This window comes from Pyxicephalus adspersus, chromosome 2 (genome assembly GCF_032062135.1).
Source record: "Pyxicephalus adspersus chromosome 2, UCB_Pads_2.0, whole genome shotgun sequence".
Classification (NCBI taxonomy): Eukaryota; Metazoa; Chordata; class Amphibia; order Anura; family Pyxicephalidae; genus Pyxicephalus; species Pyxicephalus adspersus.
Window position 1 is genome coordinate 40425012 of NC_092859.1, and position 24335 is coordinate 40449346.

The window sequence follows — 24335 nt, forward strand, 5'->3', positions numbered from 1 at the left end:
AATTTACTGCAGAACTTCCGACTTCGCATTTTTAAAACATTTATTCAACTTCATTAGCTTGATCTTACTAACTTCTTAGGTAGAACCTGCATTATCGGTCACTCATTGCAAATGGCTTACTATCTTAGATAGAACCGGCAGTATGGATCACTCATTGCAAACTGCATACTTTAAAGGACAAAATAATTTTTAACATGACAATAAATGTAATACCCATCATTTTATTAAAATGGAGTTGTAAACATAACACAGCCAATAACACAATTTACTTTTTGTTGCTCAAAACTCAATCATTCCCATTAACAGCAAGTCCCTAGCACATTTAGTTAATTCACTAAAATACTACATAAAAAGTATAAAAATTATTGTACAGTACATAAAAAACAGGTTTTTCAAGCTATGGCATTGATCATCAGCAGAGTTAAAAATATAGAATTTCATTATGATTTTAGAAAATAGGCTATAATCACAGCTTAATTTCCTCCGAGGGTCTGAGAATTCCCATTTTCTGAAAATCTAAACCACCTATTCCAAGTGGTCAATTTAAAAAAAAATGTAAATAATATTTAAAAATAAAGTATTCACATAGTTGTCCTCTTAGACTTCTCTGTGGGTTGGCAGTGTCAGTATATACACATGATGGCTTTTACCGGTTTCATTGGCTGTGCAACTGCAAAAATAAAAACATACAGGTTATATTACCATTGGCCAATACCAATTTAACCAATCTTGGAACTTACAGACAGATGATAGCTTTCTTAACTGCAGAATGAATTGTCTGTTCATGGGCCGAGTTCATTATGATCTTAAAGCTACGTACACACTTCCAATTATTATCGTTGGAAAACGAACGATCCTGCACGATATCTACGAACGATCGTACAGCACCGATCCTGCACATAGAGATAACGACACGATCGTTCGTAGATATTGTACACACAATAGATACGATCGTTTGAGCGATAGAGGAACTATGTGCACGACAGGAAAGTGAACGAACGTTCGTTCATTACGCATGCTCAGCCCATGGACGATCAACGAACGACCGTACACACGAACGATGTTCAACGATCGTCGTCCAATCCGATCCGCCGGTCCGGTCGTTCGTTTCCAACGACTTTCCTCGTTCGTCGGCGTCGTTGGTTACTTTTTTACGAACTATTTTTTGCCCAATCGATCGTTCGTTTTGAACGATAAAAATTGGAAGTGTGTACGCACCTTAAGACTACTTTTCAGAGTAAAAGCACAATAGTTTCCTTTTCCTGACAGCTTGTGAAATGTCTGAGGTTATCTGTATAATACAGCCCACATGGCTCTCCCCCAGCTTTTAGAGCCTCTGGGTGGCTGGCATTCTATATATTTACTATCCTGTTTAAATATACTGGGTCTGTTTCCCACGCTACCCTAAGACCTTAACAAACTTTACAATAATTTCCTACCAGTGTTTTCCAATATTGAAGCTTTGTCAATTTTTGTGTGCTGATAATTTAACTTTGATTAATTTCCAACTTTTATTACTTTTTTATTACTACATTCAAAAATATGAATTATGGAAAAAACATTTTTCAAATACTTGTAATTTTTCTTGGGGGTTCCATCACATCTATTTTTCTGCAGTATGGATTAAAGGGCTGTCCTTTGGGGGAAAGCCGACTCATTGTATATCAATACTTTGAAAAGGTAAGAAAGCAAAACTATCTAAAAACAATTTTCTGTAACACATGCCTTCTATAAGATGCTATTTATTTGAATTAGGGCACCACAACACCCACTGGCAATGGGTTTTTTATAATAAAATCATTGATAATAAGCTGTTAATTACCTCAATTAAAAAGGTGTTTTATTCATCATCTTTATTCCGCTTTTGTTTTCTTCTGAATTAAAAAAATAAATAAGGTTTTTACGGTTAGGTTATAGAATGTAGTTCCTTCCTATATTTTCACTTTGTATCTACATTTTTCCAAATAAAGAAATTCACAGAACTAGGTATTTTCAAACAATACAAAATGCTCATACTTGTGTATCTTTTTATAGGACATAATGCATTTATACCTAACCAGTGTAGCATTACTGGAACGTGCATGTTAATTTAGCACATTTGAGATGCCATTTCTTTTTAATAGCACCCCACTGCACTATCCCATTAGAGCGCCGGTGTGTGTGTTTGGTGTGCTGCATTGGCAATATTACAGGTCCAATTTCCAGACAGTTTAGGTGCATTACCAGTCAAATAAATGACTGGGCTTCCTTAACATATTTCACAAACTAAACCTTAATACAAGAATCAGTACACACACCATAGGCATATAACTTAAAAATCCCCAAAATCCTTTAGGCCAAGTCTACATGGAATGTTTTCTTGTCTATAAAACACCCATACCACCTATGAATGCATGCATGGGCATTTATCGTCGTTTTAAAGCAAGCTTTTAAAAGCAAATATGAATGTTACATGGTAATGGAGAGTTTTTAAACATCCTATTGGTTTCAATTAGTGTTTATAGGCAGTTAAAACATTTAAAACGCAGCAAGGAAAGTTCTCTCTAAAAAATGTGCCACGCATAAACTCCCTGGTGTGGACAGGACCATTGCAATGAATGGGAATTTCATACATTAAGGTTTAAATGCTGGAGAAACAGTCTGTAGACAGTTTTAGTAACTTTTTCAGGGGTCTTAATTGGGAAGGAGATCAGCTTGTACAGCAAAGGATGGTTATTATACATAGAACGAGCTATGGAATTGATAGTGGTGCTTTCCTTTGCAGGTAATGTGATACTTAATGAAACGCCTACTATTAGGAAATTTTGTAGACAGTTGGTTGTACCTTTTTCTTAGGTTTAGACAGGCCGATTCCAGAATCTGTGGACTCCACAACTGCTACAGTCATACTTTCAGCTTTTTTCTTTTCCTCCTTGGTTTTTGTTTCTGAAAAGAAAAACAGATCGGTATATAGATCGATTGGGAAATGCTAAACTATTGGCTTTGAAAAAGGCAATATGAACGAAAGGTAAATATTCTTTGACTAATTATGTTGTTTTCTCTGTACTGGAGGAAGTTTTAATTAAAGAAAGAAATGGGTCTTTCCCAGGACAGCAAAAAAATGCAGCAATGGCTCTCTGCTCACAGCAAAGGAGACCATGGACAGATAATGTTTCCTCTGCTGAAGTAAAAGATGAAAAGAAAAGCAAAATAAACAAACCCACAAGCTTCAGACCAGCCAGCTAAATAATACTGTACAAGATAATGGAGGGAGAGCTTCATCTTTATCTATATTGCAGGACTAGTAAGAAAGTACACACAGGAAATCAGGTTTAGTTTGTCTGGTGGCTCTTTAAATTTGTCATTGGTTATGAATGATATTAAGTAAAGGGGGCCAAAGTCTTCATCTCTCGCCATGACAACATTTGCTGATCAAATAGTTGAAAAAAGGTCTGATAAACTTTTTAATACAGATAGTGATAGAAAGAAGAAAATGGTATGACAAAAGGGGAATTTACTTTAATCCAAAATGTTACCACCAGTTCTCTCCCATCTATTTAGGATATTGTTTTTCGCTTTATGTATATATTATATAATTGTTGGACATCTTTCTACAGGTAGTAGTTGGTCTCCTAGCAATGTTGAGTATTTGCATCACATACTGAGTATAATCTGTACCTATACATGCTACGAGTTATAATACAACTTACACACAAACAAATGACATTTCACTATGTTAAGCTGCTGATTAAATACACTTACAACACATCAGCTATTCAGACACATCATGCTATTAGAGAAGCAAGTGTTGCTTCCAATCAATCAGAGAAGGGCTATAAGCCATTTCCAAACACTCTAAAGCCTACCATTCTACAGTGAGAAAGATTATTCTTAAGTGGAAAACCTTCAAGACAGCTGTCAATGTTCCCAGGAGTGGACCTCCAAGCAAATCTAGCCCAAGGTCAGAGCAAAAAAAAAGTTACATCTCTGACTCTTCAGGTTTCAGTTAGTGTGTTGAATGTTAAAGTTTATGACAGTACAGTAATTAGAATGAATCTGGCTTGTTTGCAAGGGTTTCCAGGAGAAAGCATTTTTACTCCATAAAGAAAATAGTAGCATGGCTCAGGTTTGCAAAGAGGAATCTGAATACATCACAAGACTTCTGAAGTCTTGGATAGGGGAGACCAAAGTGGAGATGTTTAGCGAAAAACAAAACACAGCATATCTGCATAAACACCTTAGGGCAGGGCTGTCAAACTCTGGCTCGCAGACCAAATCTGGCCAGCAGTATCCGTATTGTAGCGCCGCTACTACAATTTCCGGCATCACTCGCGTCTATAGACCAGTGGCCTCTCTGCCTTTGCGTGGCACCGCATTGGACGGTTTATTAGGCGCAAATAATGCTGTGAATTGTAGTAGGGGTGCTATTTCAATGAGGAGGGAGTTCCAGCGGCAGGCCACTCATAAGATTTAGCCCCGCATTGGCCGCGTCTGGCATTTCTAGCACTCCTCTCCAGCTACACGTGGGAGGTGCCAGGAGGCTTTTGGAGTTAGAGGGGCTTCTTTGTGACCCATGGCCTTGCATCATATAGCGGTGTCTCAGGCTGTTTATCCCAGTGATGCCAGTCGTGATCGGATCAAGGTTTTTTATTTAATGCGAAGGAAAAACTTCCTTAATTTTTTCAATAAATTTCAAGGTTGGCCCGCAACTTTGTCTAAGTTTTTAAATTTTGACCCACTGTGTATTTGAGTTTGACACCCCTGCCCTAGGGCTTCATTTATAAATGATTTCCCTGTAAATGTGTGTGAAATTCACTGACTGATGGTTGTATTGCTCTAGGCCAGGGGTCCCCAACCAAAAGAAAGACCCCACTTGATGGGCGGGACTACTTCTCCCAGGAGACATATGCAGGCCCAGGGGGGTGGGCGGTTGTGTCTCTGGATAGGGCAGGTTCTAGCATCATGACGTCACACTAGGGGGTTGCTTGCCCTTTAAATGAGAGACCGCTCCCCATGCATGAGCTGTGTCCGTGCATTTAGTGCATTTAGTGATCTGCGGTCTCAGTTCCTAATAAAATAATGACTCGTTCTGCCATCTAGTGGTTAATCTTAAAATTGCACAGTTGTAACAATAGGAAATGCTATCTGTGTAAATTAAAGAGTCATTGAGTTGACTATGAACTCCTACGTATACTAAAGAGTTGTAGAGTCAAATGTGAGTCAATCTGTGCAATAGCTTCTTTACCTTTGTAAAGAGTGGGATAAATTTCCTCCACAAAAATAAAGTGAATACATACAATTTTACAACTCAGGTGTACTTTCTAATACATAGATACACACACAAAATTACCATTTACTGAACTATCCACTGATTTATACATAAAGTGTTTTAAACTTATGAACTAAACCGAGTAACCTTTACATGCACTGCATCCTACTTCCAGTGCAGAAACATGCCACTGTCAGAGCCCTTGACGGGATTTTAAGTGCTTCGCTTTTGCCATTTTAGGAGTCTGCAAAGGCATACACGCTTTGCTCCAGGTCTAACATTTTGGCTAAAGTGTAGGGTGGTGTAAAGAGAATATATGAATAGTATTTATTGCACATATTTAAAGCCCAACTTAGGGAAACAGATAAAATACTGTATATAGGACAGAACATTTACCCTTCAATTGCTTGAAATTCTGTCCATCCAGTTTTGAGATGTACGTCTGCTAAACAATGCACTTTCTGGTAGGAGAAAAGATGTGATTTTTTTTCCCCCTGCTGCAGTTTCTAAAAGACATTTAGATCTCCCCCACCCTCACCCTGTAACTGGAAATTGTAAAGAGACACAGTATACTGATTATCTCATCTCTTCTTCTTTATTAGTTGATTTACACTTTATAACACAGCTGATTGGCTGATGTACTGATTCTCCCTCCCCTAATCTGAGCTTCTGTGCAGTACATAAAAGAGACTAATATCAATCTCAGATACTTACACTGTTTTCATTTATACAAATAAACTTAAAAATGTTTTCATAAATACAGAACTGCATTACTTTTCCTTTTTTGGCTTGGAGCTCAACTTTAACCCGGAACTAAGGTTCCACTTTTAGAAATCTATGATCAGGCAGGTCATTACTGCAGAAATGGATAGGGGATATTATTTCTGCAATAATGCGTCTTACCTGCCTGATCCTTCCAGTTGTCTGCATGCGTGGCACCTGCTTTGATCATCAGGATATCCAACATTTCTGGCTTCCCCTGTGCGGGCTGAATGAATGAACTCTGGCACCTCACAAGAGTTGCATCATCCCAGCCCGCCCAATTAACATAGCCCAAACCTGTGTACAGGAAGAGACGAAATAAGAAGATGGCGGCACCCTGCGAGGGAATGGGGACAGGCGAATAGTGCAGGTTAAGTTCTGCTTTAATAGGAAGTATACTTATTTCATGTAGTTAGGTCCATAAATATTTGGACAGAGACAACTTTTTTTTCTAATTTTGGTTCTGTACATTACCACAATTGAATTTAAACAAAACTCAGATGCAGTTGAACTGCAGACTTTCAGCTTTAATTCAATGGGTTGAACAAAAAGATTGCATAAACATGTGAGGAACTAAAGCCTTTTTTAACACAATCACTTAAATTTCAGGGTCTCAAAAGTAGTTGGACAAATTAAAAAGCTGAAAATAAAATGTTCATTTCTAATACTTGGTTGAAAACCCTTTGCTGGCAATGACAGCCTGTAGTCTTGAACTCATGGACATCACCAGATGCTGGGTTTCCTCCTTATTAACGCTCTGTCAGGCCTTTACTGCAGCGGCTTTCAGTTGCTGTTTGTGGGCCTTTCTGTCCGAAGGTTAGTCTTCAACAAGTGAAATGCTTTGCTCATTCGGGTTCAGATCAGACTTGACCATTCAGGAATATTTCACTTCTTTGCTTTAATAAACTCCTGGGTTGCTTTGGCTGTATGTTTTGGGTCATTGTCTATCTGTATTATGAAACGCCTCCCAATCAATGTGACTGCATTTAGCTGGATGTGAGCACACAGTATGTCTCTGAACACCTCAAAATTCATTCGGCTGCTTCTGTCCTGTGTCACATCATAGATAAACACTAGTGTCCCAGTGCCATGGCAGCCATGCACGCCCAAGCCATCACACTGCCTCCGCCATGTTTTACAGATGATGTGCTATGCTTTGGATCATGAGCTGTTCCACGTCTTCTCCATACTTTTTTCTTTCCATCATTCTGGTAAAGGTTGATCTTGGTTTCATCTGTCCAAAGAATGTTTTTCCAGAACTGTGCTGGCTTTTTTAGATGTTTTTGAGCAAAGTCCAATCTAGTCTTTCTATTCTCGAGGCTTATGAGTTTAGTGCACCCTCTGTATTTACTTTCATGTCTTCTCTTTATGGTAGACTTGGATATCGATACGCCTACTTCCTGGAGAGTGTTGTTCACTTGGTTGGCTGTTCTGAAGGGGTTTCTCATCACCATGGAAATTATTCTTCGATCACTGTTGTCTTCCGTGGACGTCCAGGTCTTTTGGCATTGCTGAGTTCACCAGTGCTTTGTTTCTTTCTCAAGATGTACCCAACTGTAGATTTTGCCACTCCTAATATTGTAGCAATTTCTCGGATGGGTTTTTTCTGTTTTTGCAGCTTAAGGGTGGCTTGTTTTCACCTGGAGAGAGCTCCTTTGACCGCATGTTGTCTGTTCACAGCAAAATCTTCCACATACAAGGACCCCCCCCCCCAAATCAACCAAATCAAATCAATCAACCATCATCCAGGCCTTTTTATCTGCTTAATTGATAATGAAATAACTAGGGAATTGCCCACACCAACACATGAAATAGCCTTTGAGTCAATTGTCCAATTACTTTTGAGCCCCTGAAAAAAAAAAAGTGATTGTGTAAAAAAGGCTTTAGTTCCTCACATTTGTATGCAATCTTTCTGTTCAACCCACTGAATTAAAGTCTGCAGTTCAATTGAGTTGTTTAATTTAAAATTAATTGTGGTACTGTACTGAACCAAAATTAGAAAAAAGTTGTCTCTGTCCAAATAATTATGGACTTAACTGTATTAGGTAAAAATAACTAACAGTAATGCTCTTCATTAACAGGTGTTGTGCAGCAAATGTCGCTCTTTCCATGTTTTATTCTACTTCCCTTGAGAAATCAATTTAGGATCAGGTCTGTAACACTTTTTTATGAATTAAAGGACAGTAGTTAAGAACTAGGCACACAGAATCAAGGTCAGCAAATATTGGTGAAATAATTGAGATACCAATAATGATAGAGGAAAAAAGTCAATAAAGTAGAACAGATAATAAATCTCAGAGTCTGGAGCCTAGTGTGACACTGCTACGAGAAATAAAAAGCAAAAATTATATTTTTTCTTCATCAAGTGAGCAAAAGGTATATTACCTCCCATGATGCAAAGTTACAACTGAGCTATCACTTTATGTACAGGGGAGTTTGCAGCCCGCAGAGGTGGAAATATAGGACCAATAGTTCAGTGGACTGCAATGAAGGTTCAAAGGGCATGCATTTTTGGGGGGCTTTTTTTTTACATTATTCTTCAGTTGGACATTGCTTGCTAACTTAACCAGTTCATGTTCACTGATCTAGCTGTGCAATAAAACAAAGTACATGAGAACAAAATGGGAATCAGATATTGTTTAAAAAATTTTTTCAGGACAGATGAAAAGTGAATTTAGACAAACAGCTGGCAAAACATTAGAGAAGGAAGGTTGAATTCAGGGTTTACCAAGAATTAGTAAACCAGATCACTCACTTTTCTTTCCTTTGTCTTTTTCAGATTTTTTTTTGTCAGACTTGGGCTTTGGGGTCACATCTGCTCCCACTGCCACAGCCTTCTTAGTCTTTTTATCTTTCTTGTCCTCCTTTGCCTTTTTGTCAGGTTTCTTTTTTTCAAGGTCCTCTTGGGGCATTTTGCGTTTCTTGCTGCTCTTTGTCTTTTTATCAGACTGAGGAGGGACCTCTGTAGAAGGCAGGGTGCTACTGTCATCTCCTGAGGTTGGACTTTCGGGGACCCATGTGGAAGTCATGGGAGGCTGAGGTAGTAGAGTACTCTTCTCAGGTACATTATTATTCACTACTGAAGGTTCAACAACATTAACTATTGTGGCTTCAGAAGCCTTCTTGGAAGATACTTTGCTCTTCTTTGGGCTCCTGCCTTCCAATAGTGCCAATACAGTTTCTTCTTCAGATTCAAGCAAGGCTGGAGAAAAACAAACAGACAAATGGAAATTTAGCAGCGTAAGTAAAACCCAGACTGTTATGTATAAACTATTTTAAACACCAAACATTTAAAGACATTAGGTCATGAAAGCTTAACTCAATGAGGATATACAAAACGACCATATAATGCTGCTCTGTATTCAATAAATCATTTAATATAGTTAAGGTACCCGAATCTAATAACAGCATCAGATTCAGTATTATCTACATCAGGGGTCAGCAAACTCCGGTTTTTAGGCCAGATAGGGCCTAGCCTGTAGTTCATTCCGGCCTAACGCCCCCTGGCCGACCTGGCATAATGCCGGCCAGCAACCCGCGGCTTTGGAGCCACGGGTTGGCGGCGGAACAGCCAGGGAACTATCAGGGCCGGACCAGCCGGAGCTTCGGTGCCGCCCCCTTGCAGTGCCTTTCCTATTTACTGCGGCCGGCGTTGATACTTCCGCCGCCGTGGTAAATAGGGAAAGCTCCCTGAAGGGAAGTCCCTCTCCTCCTCAATGCATACAGAGGATGGGGATTTCACTTCAGGGGTCGTTCCCTGGTGGTGGGCAGAGCCATTAGGGCGGGCCTGGCCTAGTGCACTCCTGCCCACCCCATAAATGGCCTAGTAGCCATAAAACTTTGCCGACCCCTGATCTACTTCCTGCAATCCGCTACATAGCAGAGCTCAGAGTAGGAAAGGAAGAAAATAAGCTAGTCGTGCTAACTAGGAACATGCCCATAAGAGACAAAGTTAAGAGAGGTGAAACAATGGATGTGCTGCTTTTTGTCACTATGACTGTCTGTCATGTGCTGGTATAAGGACAAAACATGTAAGAAAATGCAAAATTTGCATAAGTTGCCTCATGCCAAAGAGAAATGTCCTTTGTAATGGGTGTTTCAACAAGACAAGGCCCCAAACATATCTTGGTTCCAGACCAACAAAATTGACGTTATGGAGAGGCCAGCCCAATCCCCGGATCCTAATCCAATTGAAAACTTCTAGGGTGACATCAAAAATGCTGTTTTGAGGCAAAACCAAGAAATGCAGAAGAACTCCAGACATCCTGGGCTGTTCACAGGTACCAGAAGTGGGTTGACTCCATGCACCACAGATATGCAGCAGTTCTCAGAGGCAATGGTTATACAACTAAAGTTCAGGGATTCAAAGAAAACAAAAGCTTGAAACATTTTTTCGATATATACAGTGAATGTTTGAGTTTGTAAAGAATACAGACACTTAATTTTTTTGAACAGCCTAATATTCTTTTTTTCACTCTGTAAAGGGAAAACTTTTTTTTCCATTTTTCCGGATGTTTTGATTTGGAATAGAATGTGCAGTGTTCCCAATGCTTTTATGTGTATGGAAATAAAAGCCATTATAAAAACACACATCATAAAATCAGTCCCTAAGAAAAATCAGACCCTAAGACTTCTCCTGTTGCAGCAGCAAAAAAAAAGCTGAAACATGTCAGAAATAACACAATAATCATTTTTGGTGGATTATCAATGCTACCTCCTGTACCTGCAGATGTAGATAAAAGAGGTTCTGGAGAAGTCATCTTTAGAGGAACACTGTTTTTAGCTCCCTTTTTCTTTGTTTTTTCTGCATCCATTACGCTTGCAGTTTCTGAGGGCCTCTTGCGTTTCTTCAGAGAGGCTGGCATAGGAGTAGTTACTTTAAGAGACTTGGGGAAAAAAAAAAAACTATTAAATTTCATTTCCTCACATATGTCTCATTTGTAATCATAATGGGGAGAAGAGAGATGGGTAGAAACAGGTTTTCATTGAATTCAGGAATACCTGAGAATCTTCTGGCTTGCCACCACCAGATGGTGTTGGAGGAATAGCTGATTTTTTCTTTTTCCCTTTTAATTAAAAATAAAAAATTGCATTGGCCTATACTCTAAATACTTTTTTTTTTTTTTTTTTTTTTTTTTTACAGAATTTAATACAGAAGTCGGATGAGAAAATCAGAGAGAAAATGAAAGAAAGATGGTGGCTTCTTACCAGTGCTTGGTGTTTTGCTAACACTTGTATCAATAAGTTTCTGGCTAGATTTCAGATTTCCAGTGGCAGGACTTTTACCCTGTAATAAAACAAAAAGTTTTAGTCTGAACTTTTCCAGGGCCCCGATTGCACAATTTAAAATGAACTTGAATAAAACTTTGAGCTCGCAAATTGACTAGTCAAGAAATCCAAAATATTAGTCTAGATTTTCTTTTGGCTCGTAAAATCAGTTGTAGAGGGTTGGTGATATTAATACAAACTGGCTAAAAAATGAGGAATAAAAAAAATAAAGTACCTGAGCAGCTCCTACTCCTTTCTCCTACAACTACATGGAAGACTGTTATGAATTAGCAAAACCCTTAAATTTCCCATAGTAATAGAGTTTGCACAATATACCTCAAACATATTCTGACTATGTATGCATGATGAACATAGTGATAGTTCACCTACAAGTGTGGTCATCAGTTTGCTGCTGCTTCTTTCACAGCCCAGTCAAAGGCTATGGGAAGCCTGTGTTAGCCAACTGATTAAATCATAGGAGATTGATGGATTGCAATACCAGTAGAGATAATAAATTCAGTAAAAGGCCATGTCCCCAATCTGAATTTTAGCCAATTAACCTCCTGGGCTGTCAATTTCTGTTCCGATTTGTGTCTAAAAGTGGTACATTGTTTTCCTATGAAAATTTATTTTACAGTTTAATATAATAGTACGAGTATAATAAAGTTTAAAACACAAACTCATGTCAAAATAATAAAACAAAATCAATTAAATTTTTTTTAAATCAAATTTAAAAATAAAATAAATATTATACTCATACAATTATATTATACTGTTAAATAAATGTTCATGAAAGAATGTACTGCTTTTACACATAAAAATCAACTGTATTGCACTCAATACAGTTATTTTGTATTGAATGCAATACAAAATACCGTATTTTTCGGACCATAAGACGCACTGGACCATAAGACGCACCAGTTTTTTAGAGAAGGGAAATGAAGAAAAAAAAGATTCTGAAACAAATAGTGTCCTAAAATATTTTATGTGGTAATCCGATTGTCATACAATGTATGACAATCGGATTGCAATATAACATTTGTTTACATTGTGTTTGTGTGCTGTGAGTGATCTTCAGCACACTATTCAGGGAACACAGCATGACTTTGTCAGCCAATCATGCTGAGAGTGGGAGGACACTGGGAGCAAGATACAGGAGTCACAGTTACTCTGGCCGCTCTGAACAGGAGACAGAAGAAAAGGCAGAGGGGGGCTACAGGGGGGACGGGACAGCAGCTGGGAAGGATACATTTTGATACATTTGGACCATAAGACGCAGGGACTTTTTCCCCCCACTTCTGGAAATTCCAGCCACTCCCCACGAACCCCCCTGTAACTCATCAGATGTGGAAGACGCTGGACAGAGGATGGGAAGAATGACGCTGGACAGAGGATGGGAAGAATGACGAAGGACGCCGGTGGATCAGGTAACGTTCAATTTACTATTGTTTTTTTCTGTTTTAGCTACCCCAAGTGTGACTCGGGGTTACTGCTTCCAGCATCTTATTTGTACCCTGGGTCACCACTGGGGAGATTAATAGATAACAATGAACAGGACTTTTAACTGGCCAAGCAAAAATCAAAAACATTAAAATGAAAAACATCAACATATCTAAAACAATACAAATACTCTATATACATATATATTGATATTCAATAAAGTTTGTTTCATTTTTGAAGTTTTTAAAAGTCCCATTGATTTCCATCCATTACCTGCCTATAGGAAATAAGTGGACAAATACAAAGAACCTGTTGGTTCCTCCAAAAAAACAGCAGAAGAAACATGCATTTCATTTGTGAATTTAGCTTTTTTGCCTATATTTGACCTCTTTATAATTTTACATTTAAAAAAATGCAGTAGCTGAAAGAAATTAAACTTTTCTAAAACATTTTTAAAAGAACTAAAGGTGAGTTGCTTGGCTCTGAACTACTTTGTTACTTCTTCTGTTTGTGCTGCAGGAGTATGCGTTGTAGTACTCCCAACAGTAGGCTGAGATACAGGTTTTGGATTAGCTGAGTAAACCTGCAGTTCTAAACTTGTACTGAACATATCTTAGCCACCTAGCCTATAATTTGGAACTAAAATACAACCATCCTAATACTGTTTCTATTAGGTACTATTAGGAAATAAGTTGATCATCTAAAAGCTGGATGCCCTGCGGTGACTTAGACTTGCAGTTGTCCCAGGCAACTTAGAAACAAGAACAGATTGGTCAACAATGACCCCTAGACACTTCCTGCAGGAAAAAATTTTCCTTGTTGACTTCAGTATTTTTTCCACCACAACCACCATCTATTTTCCCCAAGTAAATGCTAACCCTTATGGTTGGTTTGCCATTATACTTTTAGGTTTCCAGGCTCATTTAGCACCAGACTTCGAGGCCACCTACCACAAAGCCATATGAGGAACATATCTTGCCAGTTACTACACAAAAACAAGCCTGTTGTAGGTAAAATAATGCTTTAAACTAAAAATTCCTTTTTATCCCTTATTCTAGAATGCCTCCATGTTGTCTGTTCCTTACCTAGTTCTTAAAACTGACAACTACAAATTTCAAAAGCTGCGTCACCTGCTGCTGGAATGTGCTATTGTGGCTAAACTAAATGGTCCCATTACTGCGCATTTATATTAGAACTATAGTTCTCAAAGGTAAACTACGGACTTGTCCTGCTACCATTCTCCACCAATAATTGATGCACAGATGTTAGGGACAAACAATGACACCCACAGTAGCCATTTAGTTTGAACTTATTATAAAATACTAACAGATGTGGAATTGACTAAACTAAACTGCATTTATTGAATCTTTTCATACCCCACCCTAAATAAAAAACAGTGACCATCCAGCTGTACCTTTATTGCAGGCTCCTCGTCGCTCTCTGAAGAGCTGCTTGAAGTGACCCCAGTTACAGGTTTACGAATCGCTGAACTTTTAGTTTGACTTGAGGCCTTTCCTTTCACTTCTGTAGATGGAGTCTTCATTAATTGTTTTGCTGACTTTGGGGTGTCTTTATTTGTTACCTTTTAAATACCACAGAAATGGAAAAAGTTAGTCATTCTTAAAAAATTTTTCTAAAAAACACAGAGTTTTACTTTGAAATCTAGGTAAACAGACTCAAATTGTAAGTCATACTAATACATTTTTAAACCTGCAAGCTAACTTTAAATGGTAAACTTGAAGCCTCCAAGAGCAGACCTGAACACTCCACTTTCAAAGTATTGCTTTAGGATGCTCCAGAAGCTGTCAAACCTGGGACACCCACAGTCTGACTAGCCTGGCTTTCAGAAAATTTGGAGCTAAAGAACAAGTGTCATTCCACAAGAAATGCTATGGGTTACTTATGTGGGAACCTAGAAACACCATCAGTGAAGACTTAAGCTCACTAGTTCATTTTTACAGCAGTTGGAACAAGAATACCTTCTATCACACAAAGAACAAAAAAAAACCCCAAAACTGGTGCACAGACTCCCACACTCCTCCTGAATGTACTGCAAAACAAAAAACTACAAGTTAAAGTTTATCGTGGGTTGACAATAAACTGACTTCTGTGCTTCTCTGTGGATGTCAGGGGCTGGACTTCACCTTGCTCTTCCAGATTTTGTTGTCTACAACAACCTATTTTAAAACAAGCCAATTGTGCGCCAACCTAAATTCCACAATGGTAAACTAAAAAAAAAAAAAAAAAAAAAAAAAAAAAAAAAAAAAGTAATAAAATAATGAGGTATGCATGTACCTTGGCTGCAAGTTCCTCCTCACTATCTGAAGACTCACTGGAGCTTTCAGGATCTGTTGGTTTTGGTAGGTTATTAGCCTTTGTTTTATCAGGCACAGGACTTGTCACAATGGGGGTCTTAAACTTTCCAGAAACCTTTGTTTGATTTGCTTTTAGTGTAGTGGATGCTGATGTGTAAAGCTACGTACACACTTCCAATTATTATCGTTGGAAAACGAACGACGAACGTTCATGCACGATATATACGACCGATCGTATAGCACCGATCCTGCACATAGAGTTAACGACACGATTGTTCGTAGATATTGTACACACAATAGATACGATCGTTTGAGCGATAGAGGAACTATGTGCACGACAGGAAAGTGAACGGACGTTGGTAAATTATTTTATTAAATGTGTGTGTGTTTGTGTAACTAAACTTTTTTTTTTTTTTTTTTTTACAGGTTATCACAATGACAGGATGATTCCCAGGACTGCAATCATGACATGAGCACAGCCCTGGGACTCCTCCTGACAGTGAGGGATCGCAGGGAACTAGGGGTTAAATGACGACAAGGCTCTCCCATTCACCCCTAGTGCTGGGTGATTGGCTGAGGTTTTACGTTTCTCAGCCATTCAGCACTAGACATGAATGGGGAGACTTGTGCCCATTCATCTCTAGTGCTCTGTGATTGGCTGAGAAATAGGAAACCCTGATGACAGCTTAATCATCATCAGGATTTCCCTTTCCTCAGCCAATCAGGGAGTAGAGCAGTCAGCGGAGCTCTGCTATGCTGACAGCTCTGCTCCCCTGATTGCTCCCGCAGCCCTAGAGGAGCTGTGACATGTATTACAGATACAGAACATGTCACAGTTCCTCTAGGACTGCGGGAGTAATCAGGGGAGCGGAGCTGTCAGCATAGCCAATCACTGAACACTAGAGATAAATGGAGAGCCTTGTCCTCATTTAACCCCTAGTGCCCTGCAATCCCTCACTGTCAGGAGTCCCAGGGCTGTGCTCATGTCATGATTGCAGCCCTGGGAATTATTCTGTCATTGAGATAACCTGTAAAAAAAAAAAAGTTTAGTTACACAAACACACCCATTTAATAAAATAATTTACCTTAAAGCCTCGTCCTATTTTTTACATATATTTTAACCCTTTCAGGGAATGAGTAAGGGGTTTTATGTACCCCTGTACTCATTCCCCAGGGTGGGGTGGAGATCTGGGAGTCTCCTTATTAAAGGAGGCTTCAAGAGTCCAAAGTCTTGATTAAAACTTTTTTAAAAGCTCCCATTGTTTTCAATGGAAGCTTTCATAAAAAGCTTAAAAGGAGTTCAATGGAAGCGTTTTCAAGCGTTTTCCTGCGTTCATCCGGTGTTTTAATTTTTAAACTTTGCAAGCAACGTTTAAAATAACGCTTAAAAACGTGCCTGAAGGAAACGTCCTGGTGTAGATTAGCCCATTGGAATACATGAGGACTTTAAAAGCCTCGGGTTAAACGCTGAGGAAACAGTCCGTGTGGACTAAGCCTTACACTCTTTGACTTCAAGCAGCTTGGTGTGGGAGGCTCAACCTGGCATCACAAAACCAAACTCATGTTGAATGATATTTAAACAAAAAACTTTAGTAAGCACTATTTCATTTAAATAAAACCTGAAATAATTTTGAAATACCTTTGTTTTTCCTTCCTCAGTATTGCTACTGTCCAAGATGCCTGCAGCTTTTTCTTTTGCTGTTAATGCAGTTTTCACTGGCACAGCATTTTGTCCAATGGAGACCATTGGAGTGGACGTCAATAATGGAGCAGACAGAGTTATTTGCGGCTTTGTTTTAAGTAGTAAATCAGGTTTCTAAAAGGCAACAATTACTACATTTTACAAATCTAACAACGACATCTGGGGGTAGTTATTAAAAACTACCTGCTTATTATACATCATACCTGTGCTCCAGCCTGCTCTTCCTCACTATCTGACGATTCACTGCTATTCGACGTAGCCACAGAAGTTGGTTGCACTGTGGACTTTTTTGCAGAAGGGGGAGCTTTCATTGATGCTCTAGTTACCTGTAAAAAATGACAAATGTTTGTATCCCATTTACCTCTGGGTAGCCAAACGTAATGTTTATATATAAAAAAAAAAAAAAAAACTTCTAAATCAGCCAGAATGAAATTAAGGATCTGTGAACACAATCAATGTTTTTGGAGGCAACAAGAATCATTCATTGTGCAATCATTACAGGGAAGTTCTTTTTGGCTGTGGACTTTGGACACAAAGTTGAGAAAGGAGGGAAAGAATTTTAATATTAACATTCAGGTTCTAAATAGTGATTTAGAGCTGCTATACTCCTATTAACGAATTATACTACTTTAAAAAAAAACTTTTCTGAAGAGAAGAAACCCCATAGCACTGGATTAGTGGAAGGTGTACCCCACCCATCTCCCTGCTTTATTCAGGAGGGGAGAAAAAAAGATAGCCCTGTGTACATTCCAAGTGGTGACCTGGAGCTTACAAAAGGCTACTTTAGAACTCCCACTTTGTGCCATGGTAAAGATTTAGAAACATTTTACCATTGAACTTCTAAGTACCCGAGCTGGGGGTAGCTCATCATCTGATGATTCACTACTCTCAGTGCTGTCTGCCAATTTCTGTTGGGCTGCTGCCAGGTTGCCCTTTCCTTTCGGTAGAGCAACTGCCGGTGTCACTGGCTGTGCAGGGGTCTTAGCAAGAGAGGTAGATGGCTTTGCTTTCTGTATTTCTGCAGTTTTTACTTCAGCCTGCCAAGAATACATAAAAAAAAGTCAAGATAGTGGTAAAATCAGGTTATTTCCAGTGGTTCACCTAAGTATTTAAACTCCAGTGAACTGCTACGACTTTCATTTTTACAATTTAATGTAAATATGCAAAGATGTATATAAATGTGGAGCATTGGAGAACAATGGTCATGGGACTTTTCTGGTACAAAATTAAAATCACAAGTTCATGGTTTATTTAAACATATAAACTCACAAAAACATACATGACCATCATGTTACAATGCGTTTCACACAATTGCTTTTGCAATTGATGTTTACAAACCTAAATATTGACTATTCCATAGAGATACCTTATAGTTGCGTATCACTTATTGTCCATCTTTGATAACAGTATTGTAGAAATGTTATTGTGACATGTGGGAAACATCAGAGGCTTGGGTTTAGGATTTTCAGCAGGCTATCAATGTCCCCGGCTAAATGAATAATCTATTTCAAATTACACCAAACATAATATGTATTTATTACATATTACGTCATTATAGTGACTACCACATCTTAAAGTTTCACATACTCCAATTACATAAATCAATTCTTCCCTAATGAATATGGTATTCCCTAATTATGGTATATCAGACTTACTTGATAAAGACACACTATCAAGTAAGTATGATATACACACATAATTAGCAAATGATACATATATGCTGCGACTTAATATAACTTTGTACTCATAACATTCCTGACGCTTAAGTCTTTATTCTATGGGAGTTTACTGTTGTGCAAGCTATTACGAATTTCGATACAGATTCATTAGGGAAGGATCGATTTATGTAATTGGAGTATGTGAAACTTTAAGATGTGGTATATTGCCCTTTGTAAGTGGTAGTCACTATAATAACATAATATGTAATAAATACATATTATGTTTGGTGTAATTTGTTATAAAATTGTTAAGAATGTTTATAATTTATGCTCACACCATGGTTCTGGTGTCTAAATATTTTGATATGGGCTATTTTGATATGAAGGCTTATATTAATAAAGGCACAAAAAGTGGCGTTTCTCCTGACGAAACAGTTGTGCGAAACGCATTGAGAGCACATGTTGTACTGAAAACATTACTGTAACGTGATGTTCACATATCTTCTTGTGATTTTGTGTGTGTTTACATTGTTTGCAACAGTTTGTGAATGTTAGGGACGTGGTACTTGCAGAACCTATGGATTTGTAGTGCTTTATTCACACATATATAATGCTGTCATCCTGAAGAATATAACTCTTATTATATTTACAGTACACCATAGTTCATGGTTTTATTAACCAATGACACTTCAAGAAAACTACAAAAAGGTAGGAAAAAAAAATATTTTTTAAAGTTGTCAGTATATATGCCTTAATTGTATTTTTTTTCAAACTCAATCACAACTCAAATAACTATGGAAAAGTATAGTAGCATTGTACATATTTTTATATCGGTTCAAGACTAAAGATTACAAATTTTAATTTTTTTTTATCTATTTATATTTACCTAACACACTAAAGTAAATATTTATGTTTATATTGAATTTTATTCAAAATCAAACAGTCCAGAAAAGAAAGTAGCTCATACTAAACTCTTTGTTTTGGAAGCCCAAAGTGCTACAAAATCAAAGTTTTAATGAAAAGACTTTGTAAATATGGTAACAATGTTTTTAAATGAACACAAAAATGTAAGTAAAACTGAAAAAAGATTTTCTGTAAGTAAACCAATACCTGGTAGTTCCAGGTAAGGTGGAGAAGATGTTTCACATGTTGTGATAGCATGTTACTATGTTTGCTTGAGGAACAGGTTTAAATTATGCAGGCATTGTGTGCCATCAGTGGAGTTTTTTTGAGGTAAACAGATCAGTAGGCTGACCCGAATTAAAATGTCAAAAGTACATAAAGGCAAATATTTTGTTGTCAGATATCAATTTAACAGGCTCTTATTCATTCTCAGATTGACTTTCTTCTGAGCTCTCATCTAGTTTCATAGTGGAGTAAACTGTTGGTTTTCCTTTGCTCCACTTACCACAGCTGTGGGTTTAGACTACAGGAAAACCAAAGGTTTTATTATTAAATTATTTAGATGCTTACCTCCTAACTGTTCAGGCTGCTGAGCCTGATGAAAGTAAGCTATACCTGAACATGTTTTCTCATTAGATTCGCAATGTCTGCTAAAGCTGGTTTGTACAAACTTACCAGGTACCTGTACAACTAAGGCTTCTGGAACTACTGTCTGGATAGCAGAACTACAGCCTACATCTTAGGTAAATGTCCAGCAAAAATACATACGGGTAAGCTGTAAACTACTTTACCTTGAAAATTAATTGCGATTTTAATAACCCACTTTTTTCCCCAAACTGTGTAGCCAAAAGGAGATGACTTATAACTATGATTATGTTCACCCTGTAGGTTTTCTCTTAACTCACTAAATAGCTACCACTGGCTGATATATAGACTGTTAATCTTGTAAACCAATTTCAACCTGAGTGCTGGCGTGTGAAAGATGCATGCTAGGTCTTGTAAAATACCTGCTTTTGCTCTATGTCCGAAGATTCGCTGCTCTCTGAATCAGCATCTAAATCTGGAATCTGGATAGGTGAAGCAGGAGCTGACGTCTTAACCTGGGATGCAGCACTAGTCTAAAAATAAACAGACAAGTCTCCTTTTATTAAGTTAGAGTAATACTGCTGGTAGATAAAGCATCTCCTGGTCTGTCAACCAAGATGCCATTATTTGCATATCAAACACTAAAATAAAGGATGAAAATACAGTATTTTTAGTACCTTGTCCACTGACTCCTTATCACTATCTGACTCTTCCTCTGAGCTCTCACTGTCTAGCTGTGTGGTCTTTATTGGGCTCTTCGATTTGGCCATCACTGATGTCTTTTCAGCTCCGCCACTGGCAGTTTTTTGCTGTGTGGACTGAAGAACTGGGGCAGGTTTCTGGTCGAGAGAGAAGCAGCGGAATAGTGATTGGGTCGGTATGCACATAAAAATAAATAAACCTATTATGTTTAGGAATTAATTATAGACTACAGTGTTATTATGAACACATTTTTCAAGCCTGCTGTAAAGTTTCCCCTAGCACAAATTTGTTAGCTTGTCGTTTGTTTTACTGTATAGGTCAATTAGTCTGCACTTCTTATCAAAGTGTAAAACAAAAATTGTATGGAAATATATAGGAGTTCTATCTGCCTTACTCTGCCCCAGGGTAAGCCAGTGATTTTTATTTTTTTCCATCATAATTCACACTTAGCATGTGCAGAAACAATGGCAAATGCAAATTCTTTTTAAATACCTTTGTAGCTGTGTCCTCATCGCTATCGGATTCCTCTGAGCTCTCACTGTCAAGTTGCAGAGTTTTTATGGGGGTCTTCAATGTCGTATTTAAGGGTGTTTGTTTAGCTCCCCCAGAGGGAGTTTTAAGTTGAGATGACTGAACAACTGTGGCTGGTTTCTGATCAAGCAAAAAACAATGGTGGAGAATTAGTTTTACAGGCACAGGAAATGCAAGTTTTCTTGCAAAACTTACCAAACATTAATGAACAACATTTCTTTAATGAGCTTGTAATATGACACATATAATGGCGATATGTCTCTTGTCATTGTTCAGCAAAAGCAATTGTGTGGGTTTGATAAATGTGGCTCTTACACTTATCATGAATAATTTTTTGAGGAGGCTGGCTTGTAAATGATATGCTACTGTATAATTACTTTTATCCTCATTAGCGAAGATAGAAATATCATTGGTCAAAACTACTTTCAGTAAGAAGTCTATAGAGGTGTGAAAGAGATGAATATACAGCATTAGGATGTAGAAATTAGCAATTTTAGATTTTTCCCCCAATACATTTTTGACAAAAAAAAAAAAATAAACTGTTGTTTCTAATGGTGTTTTTTATTTCACAACACCAGTTACCATAAAACCTTGGGCAGTAAAAAAACAAAAACATTCATGTCTTGGAAAAGAAATTTTAGAAAAAAATATTGTATTGAAGTGGTTATGTCTGGCCACCAAATGTTTGGTAAAATAAAAATAGATACCTTAGCAGCTGGCTCTTCATCACTGTCTGACTCCTCCTCAGAGCTCTCATCTGCTGGCTGCGTCTTTTTGACTGGGCTCTTAGATTTGGCCAATACAGATTCCTTTTTAGCTACCCCAGAAGGCGTTTTTAGTTGGGACTGAAGAACTGTGGCAGGTTTCTGATCAATCGAAAATAGGAATTTTTACATTTACCATAACCATAAAAATGGAGTTCATTTTTTTAGGCAAAAAATTATTTTGTAAACACATTTTTGGTTGAGACTTAAGAACTGTGGCAGGTTTCTCATCAAGAAAAAAAAAAAAAAAAAAAAAAAAAAGGAAATTTAAGATTGTCATTTAAAAAAAAAAAAATACTGAGGACATTTTTGGGTAAAAAATTACAAAATTTCAGTAAAATGTACGTTAGTTTCTTAGATTGGTGTAAAGTGGTCATTATGTCTAACCACCAAATTGATTGTGATTAGGTGAACCCACAGCAACTTTACGTACACATACAAGTTAACGGAAAAAATAATAATTTCCTTTAAATACCTTAGCAACTGTCTCATCATCGCTGTCTGACTCCTCCTCAGAGCTCTCATCGGCTGGCTGAGTCTTTTTGACTGGGCTCTTAGATTTAGTTAATACAGAATTCTGTTTAGCTCCCCCAGAAGAGAGAGTTTTTGGTTGAGACTGAGGAACTGTGGCAGGTTTCTGAATAGGGACAAAAATATATATCAGGATTGTCATGTAAATTACTAAATACTGGAGACTTTTTTGCAAAAAGTTTACAAATTTAATAGAACAATCACGTTGCATCGTAAATCAGGTTGCAAAAAAAAAAAACAAAAAAAAAAAAAAAGACATAAATCCATCAAGTTCAAGCACTAGGGAAATAAACATATCCCAGATAAAAACACCATAGACATAGGTGATTCAGAGGTAGGCAAAAGTTTTTTTTTTTTGCAAAATTTACCTAATAAAAAAAAATTTTCCCTGAGCTTATGACATACATTTAAGCCTCTATAAAACAAGAAATCTGACATTACCAAAATCATTCCCTGTGGGAATCAATTACTGCCATTGAAACACATTGACCTAGACGATACCTTAACAGCTGGCTCTTCATCACTGTCTGACTCCTCCTCAGAGCTCTCATCTGCTGGCTGAGTATTTTTGACTGGGCTCTTAGATTTAGCCAATACAGAATTCTGTTTAGCTCCCCCAGAAGAGAGAGTTTTTGGTTGAGACTGAGGAATTGTGGCAGGTTTCTAAACAAGGACAAAAAAACAAAACTTAACATAAAAGATACAAGTTGCATAGTTAGGTTGAAAATCAAGTTCAAGCACTAGGTAAATAAACACATCACAGACAAAAACCCCAAATAAATAGTTTATCCAGGGGAAGGAAAACTTTTTTTTTTTGCACAATTTACTAAATATAAAAGAAAAACATTTTTCCTGAGCCTATAATATGACATACATTTAATGCTTTTATAAAACAAGGAGCCTGACATCCCCCCAAACATTCCTATGGGAATCAATTACTGCTATTGAAACACATGGACCTAGAAGATCCACACAAGGGAATGTCTGATGGACGGTCCGATTCCCTGTATTATAAATAAAACAATTAGATGTTATAGGTCTTGTTACTTTTTGGCAAAGGCTTTTACATCTACCCATGCATTATTAGTCCGATTTCCATGTGGTTAAGCTACTTTACAAATTACTTTTAGTTTCCATTAAACAAACTGGGATAGTTTTAAACATTCCTACCGTCACTAAGCAGTCAATAGAGCTAAGGGGAGTAGGGGGAACCCATATACAAGGGATGATTATACAGCGTTAGGGATACAGTGATGAGCCATTCAATATTTTTCAACTAATCACTTTGTTGTCAAGAGTCAAGGAGAAGTAAAAACAAGGTAGCTTTATACAATTAAAAGAAATGTTATTCTCCTCTAAATACCTTAGCAGCTGGCTCTTCATCGCTGTCTGACTCCTCCTCAGAGCTTTCATCTGCTGGTTGAGTTGTTTTTAATGGGCTCTTAGATTTTGCTGATACAGATTGCTTTTTAGCTCCCCCAGAAGGAGTTTTTGGTTGAGACAGTAGAACTGTAGCTGGTTTCTGATAAAAAAAATAAGATTTAAAAAAATAAAACTATTTTTGGGCATTTTAATGAGCTTTTATTATGACATATAAATGTGATAGGTCTACTACTACTTTTCAACAAAAGCCATGTGATAGGAAATCCAGTAGGTGTAGCATTTACACGTTTTTTTAAAAATAATTTTTGGAGAGTCTCGTTTCATGTGATAAGCTATTTTACAACCTGTGTGTGTTTATGTGTGGCCGTCAAAAAGTCTACAGTTAAGGAACAGTAACTTTATACACAAATTTTCTTCCCAGCTATATATTTTGGTTTGGGCCTTCTCTAATAATGTTCCCACATACAAGAAGTACTGGGAAACCAAAATGGGAACACCTATTTCCCCCCTAGAGCGGGAAAAAAGCATTTATATTGACTCATA

The 24335-nt window shown here is 37.6% G+C and overlaps 1 protein-coding gene across 16 annotated transcripts in view; it reads right to left on the reverse strand.

Moving 5' to 3' along the window:
* Positions 1-205: 205 nt before the first annotated feature.
* The window catches only part of TCOF1 (treacle ribosome biogenesis factor 1), a 46429-nt gene continuing 22299 nt past the window's right edge, over positions 206-24335 (reverse strand). For 8 of the 16 annotated variants that reach the window (XM_072400534.1, XM_072400541.1, XM_072400540.1 and 5 more), the window contains 18 exons: positions 23773-23931; positions 22911-23072; positions 22354-22515; positions 21822-21980; positions 21076-21234; positions 20559-20720; positions 20304-20414; positions 17566-17772; positions 16939-17061; positions 16673-16849; positions 14133-14300; positions 11219-11297; positions 11012-11076; positions 10734-10896; positions 8766-9212; positions 2825-2925; positions 1823-1874; positions 206-670 (listed from right to left, as the gene is read on the reverse strand). In XM_072400534.1, coding sequence (XP_072256635.1) covers positions 1854-1874; positions 2825-2925; positions 8766-9212; positions 10734-10896; positions 11012-11076; positions 11219-11297; positions 14133-14300; positions 16673-16849; positions 16939-17061; positions 17566-17772; positions 20304-20414; positions 20559-20720; positions 21076-21234; positions 21822-21980; positions 22354-22515; positions 22911-23072; positions 23773-23931 — 2625 coding nt within the window. In that variant the 3' untranslated portion in view covers positions 206-670; positions 1823-1853. The remainder of the gene's footprint in view (positions 671-1822; positions 1875-2824; positions 2926-8765; positions 9213-10733; positions 10897-11011; positions 11077-11218; positions 11298-14132; positions 14301-16672; positions 16850-16938; positions 17062-17565; positions 17773-20303; positions 20415-20558; positions 20721-21075; positions 21235-21821; positions 21981-22353; positions 22516-22910; positions 23073-23772; positions 23932-24335) is intronic. The other 8 variants (XM_072400536.1, XM_072400542.1, XM_072400545.1 and 5 more) reach the window with 8 other exon arrangements.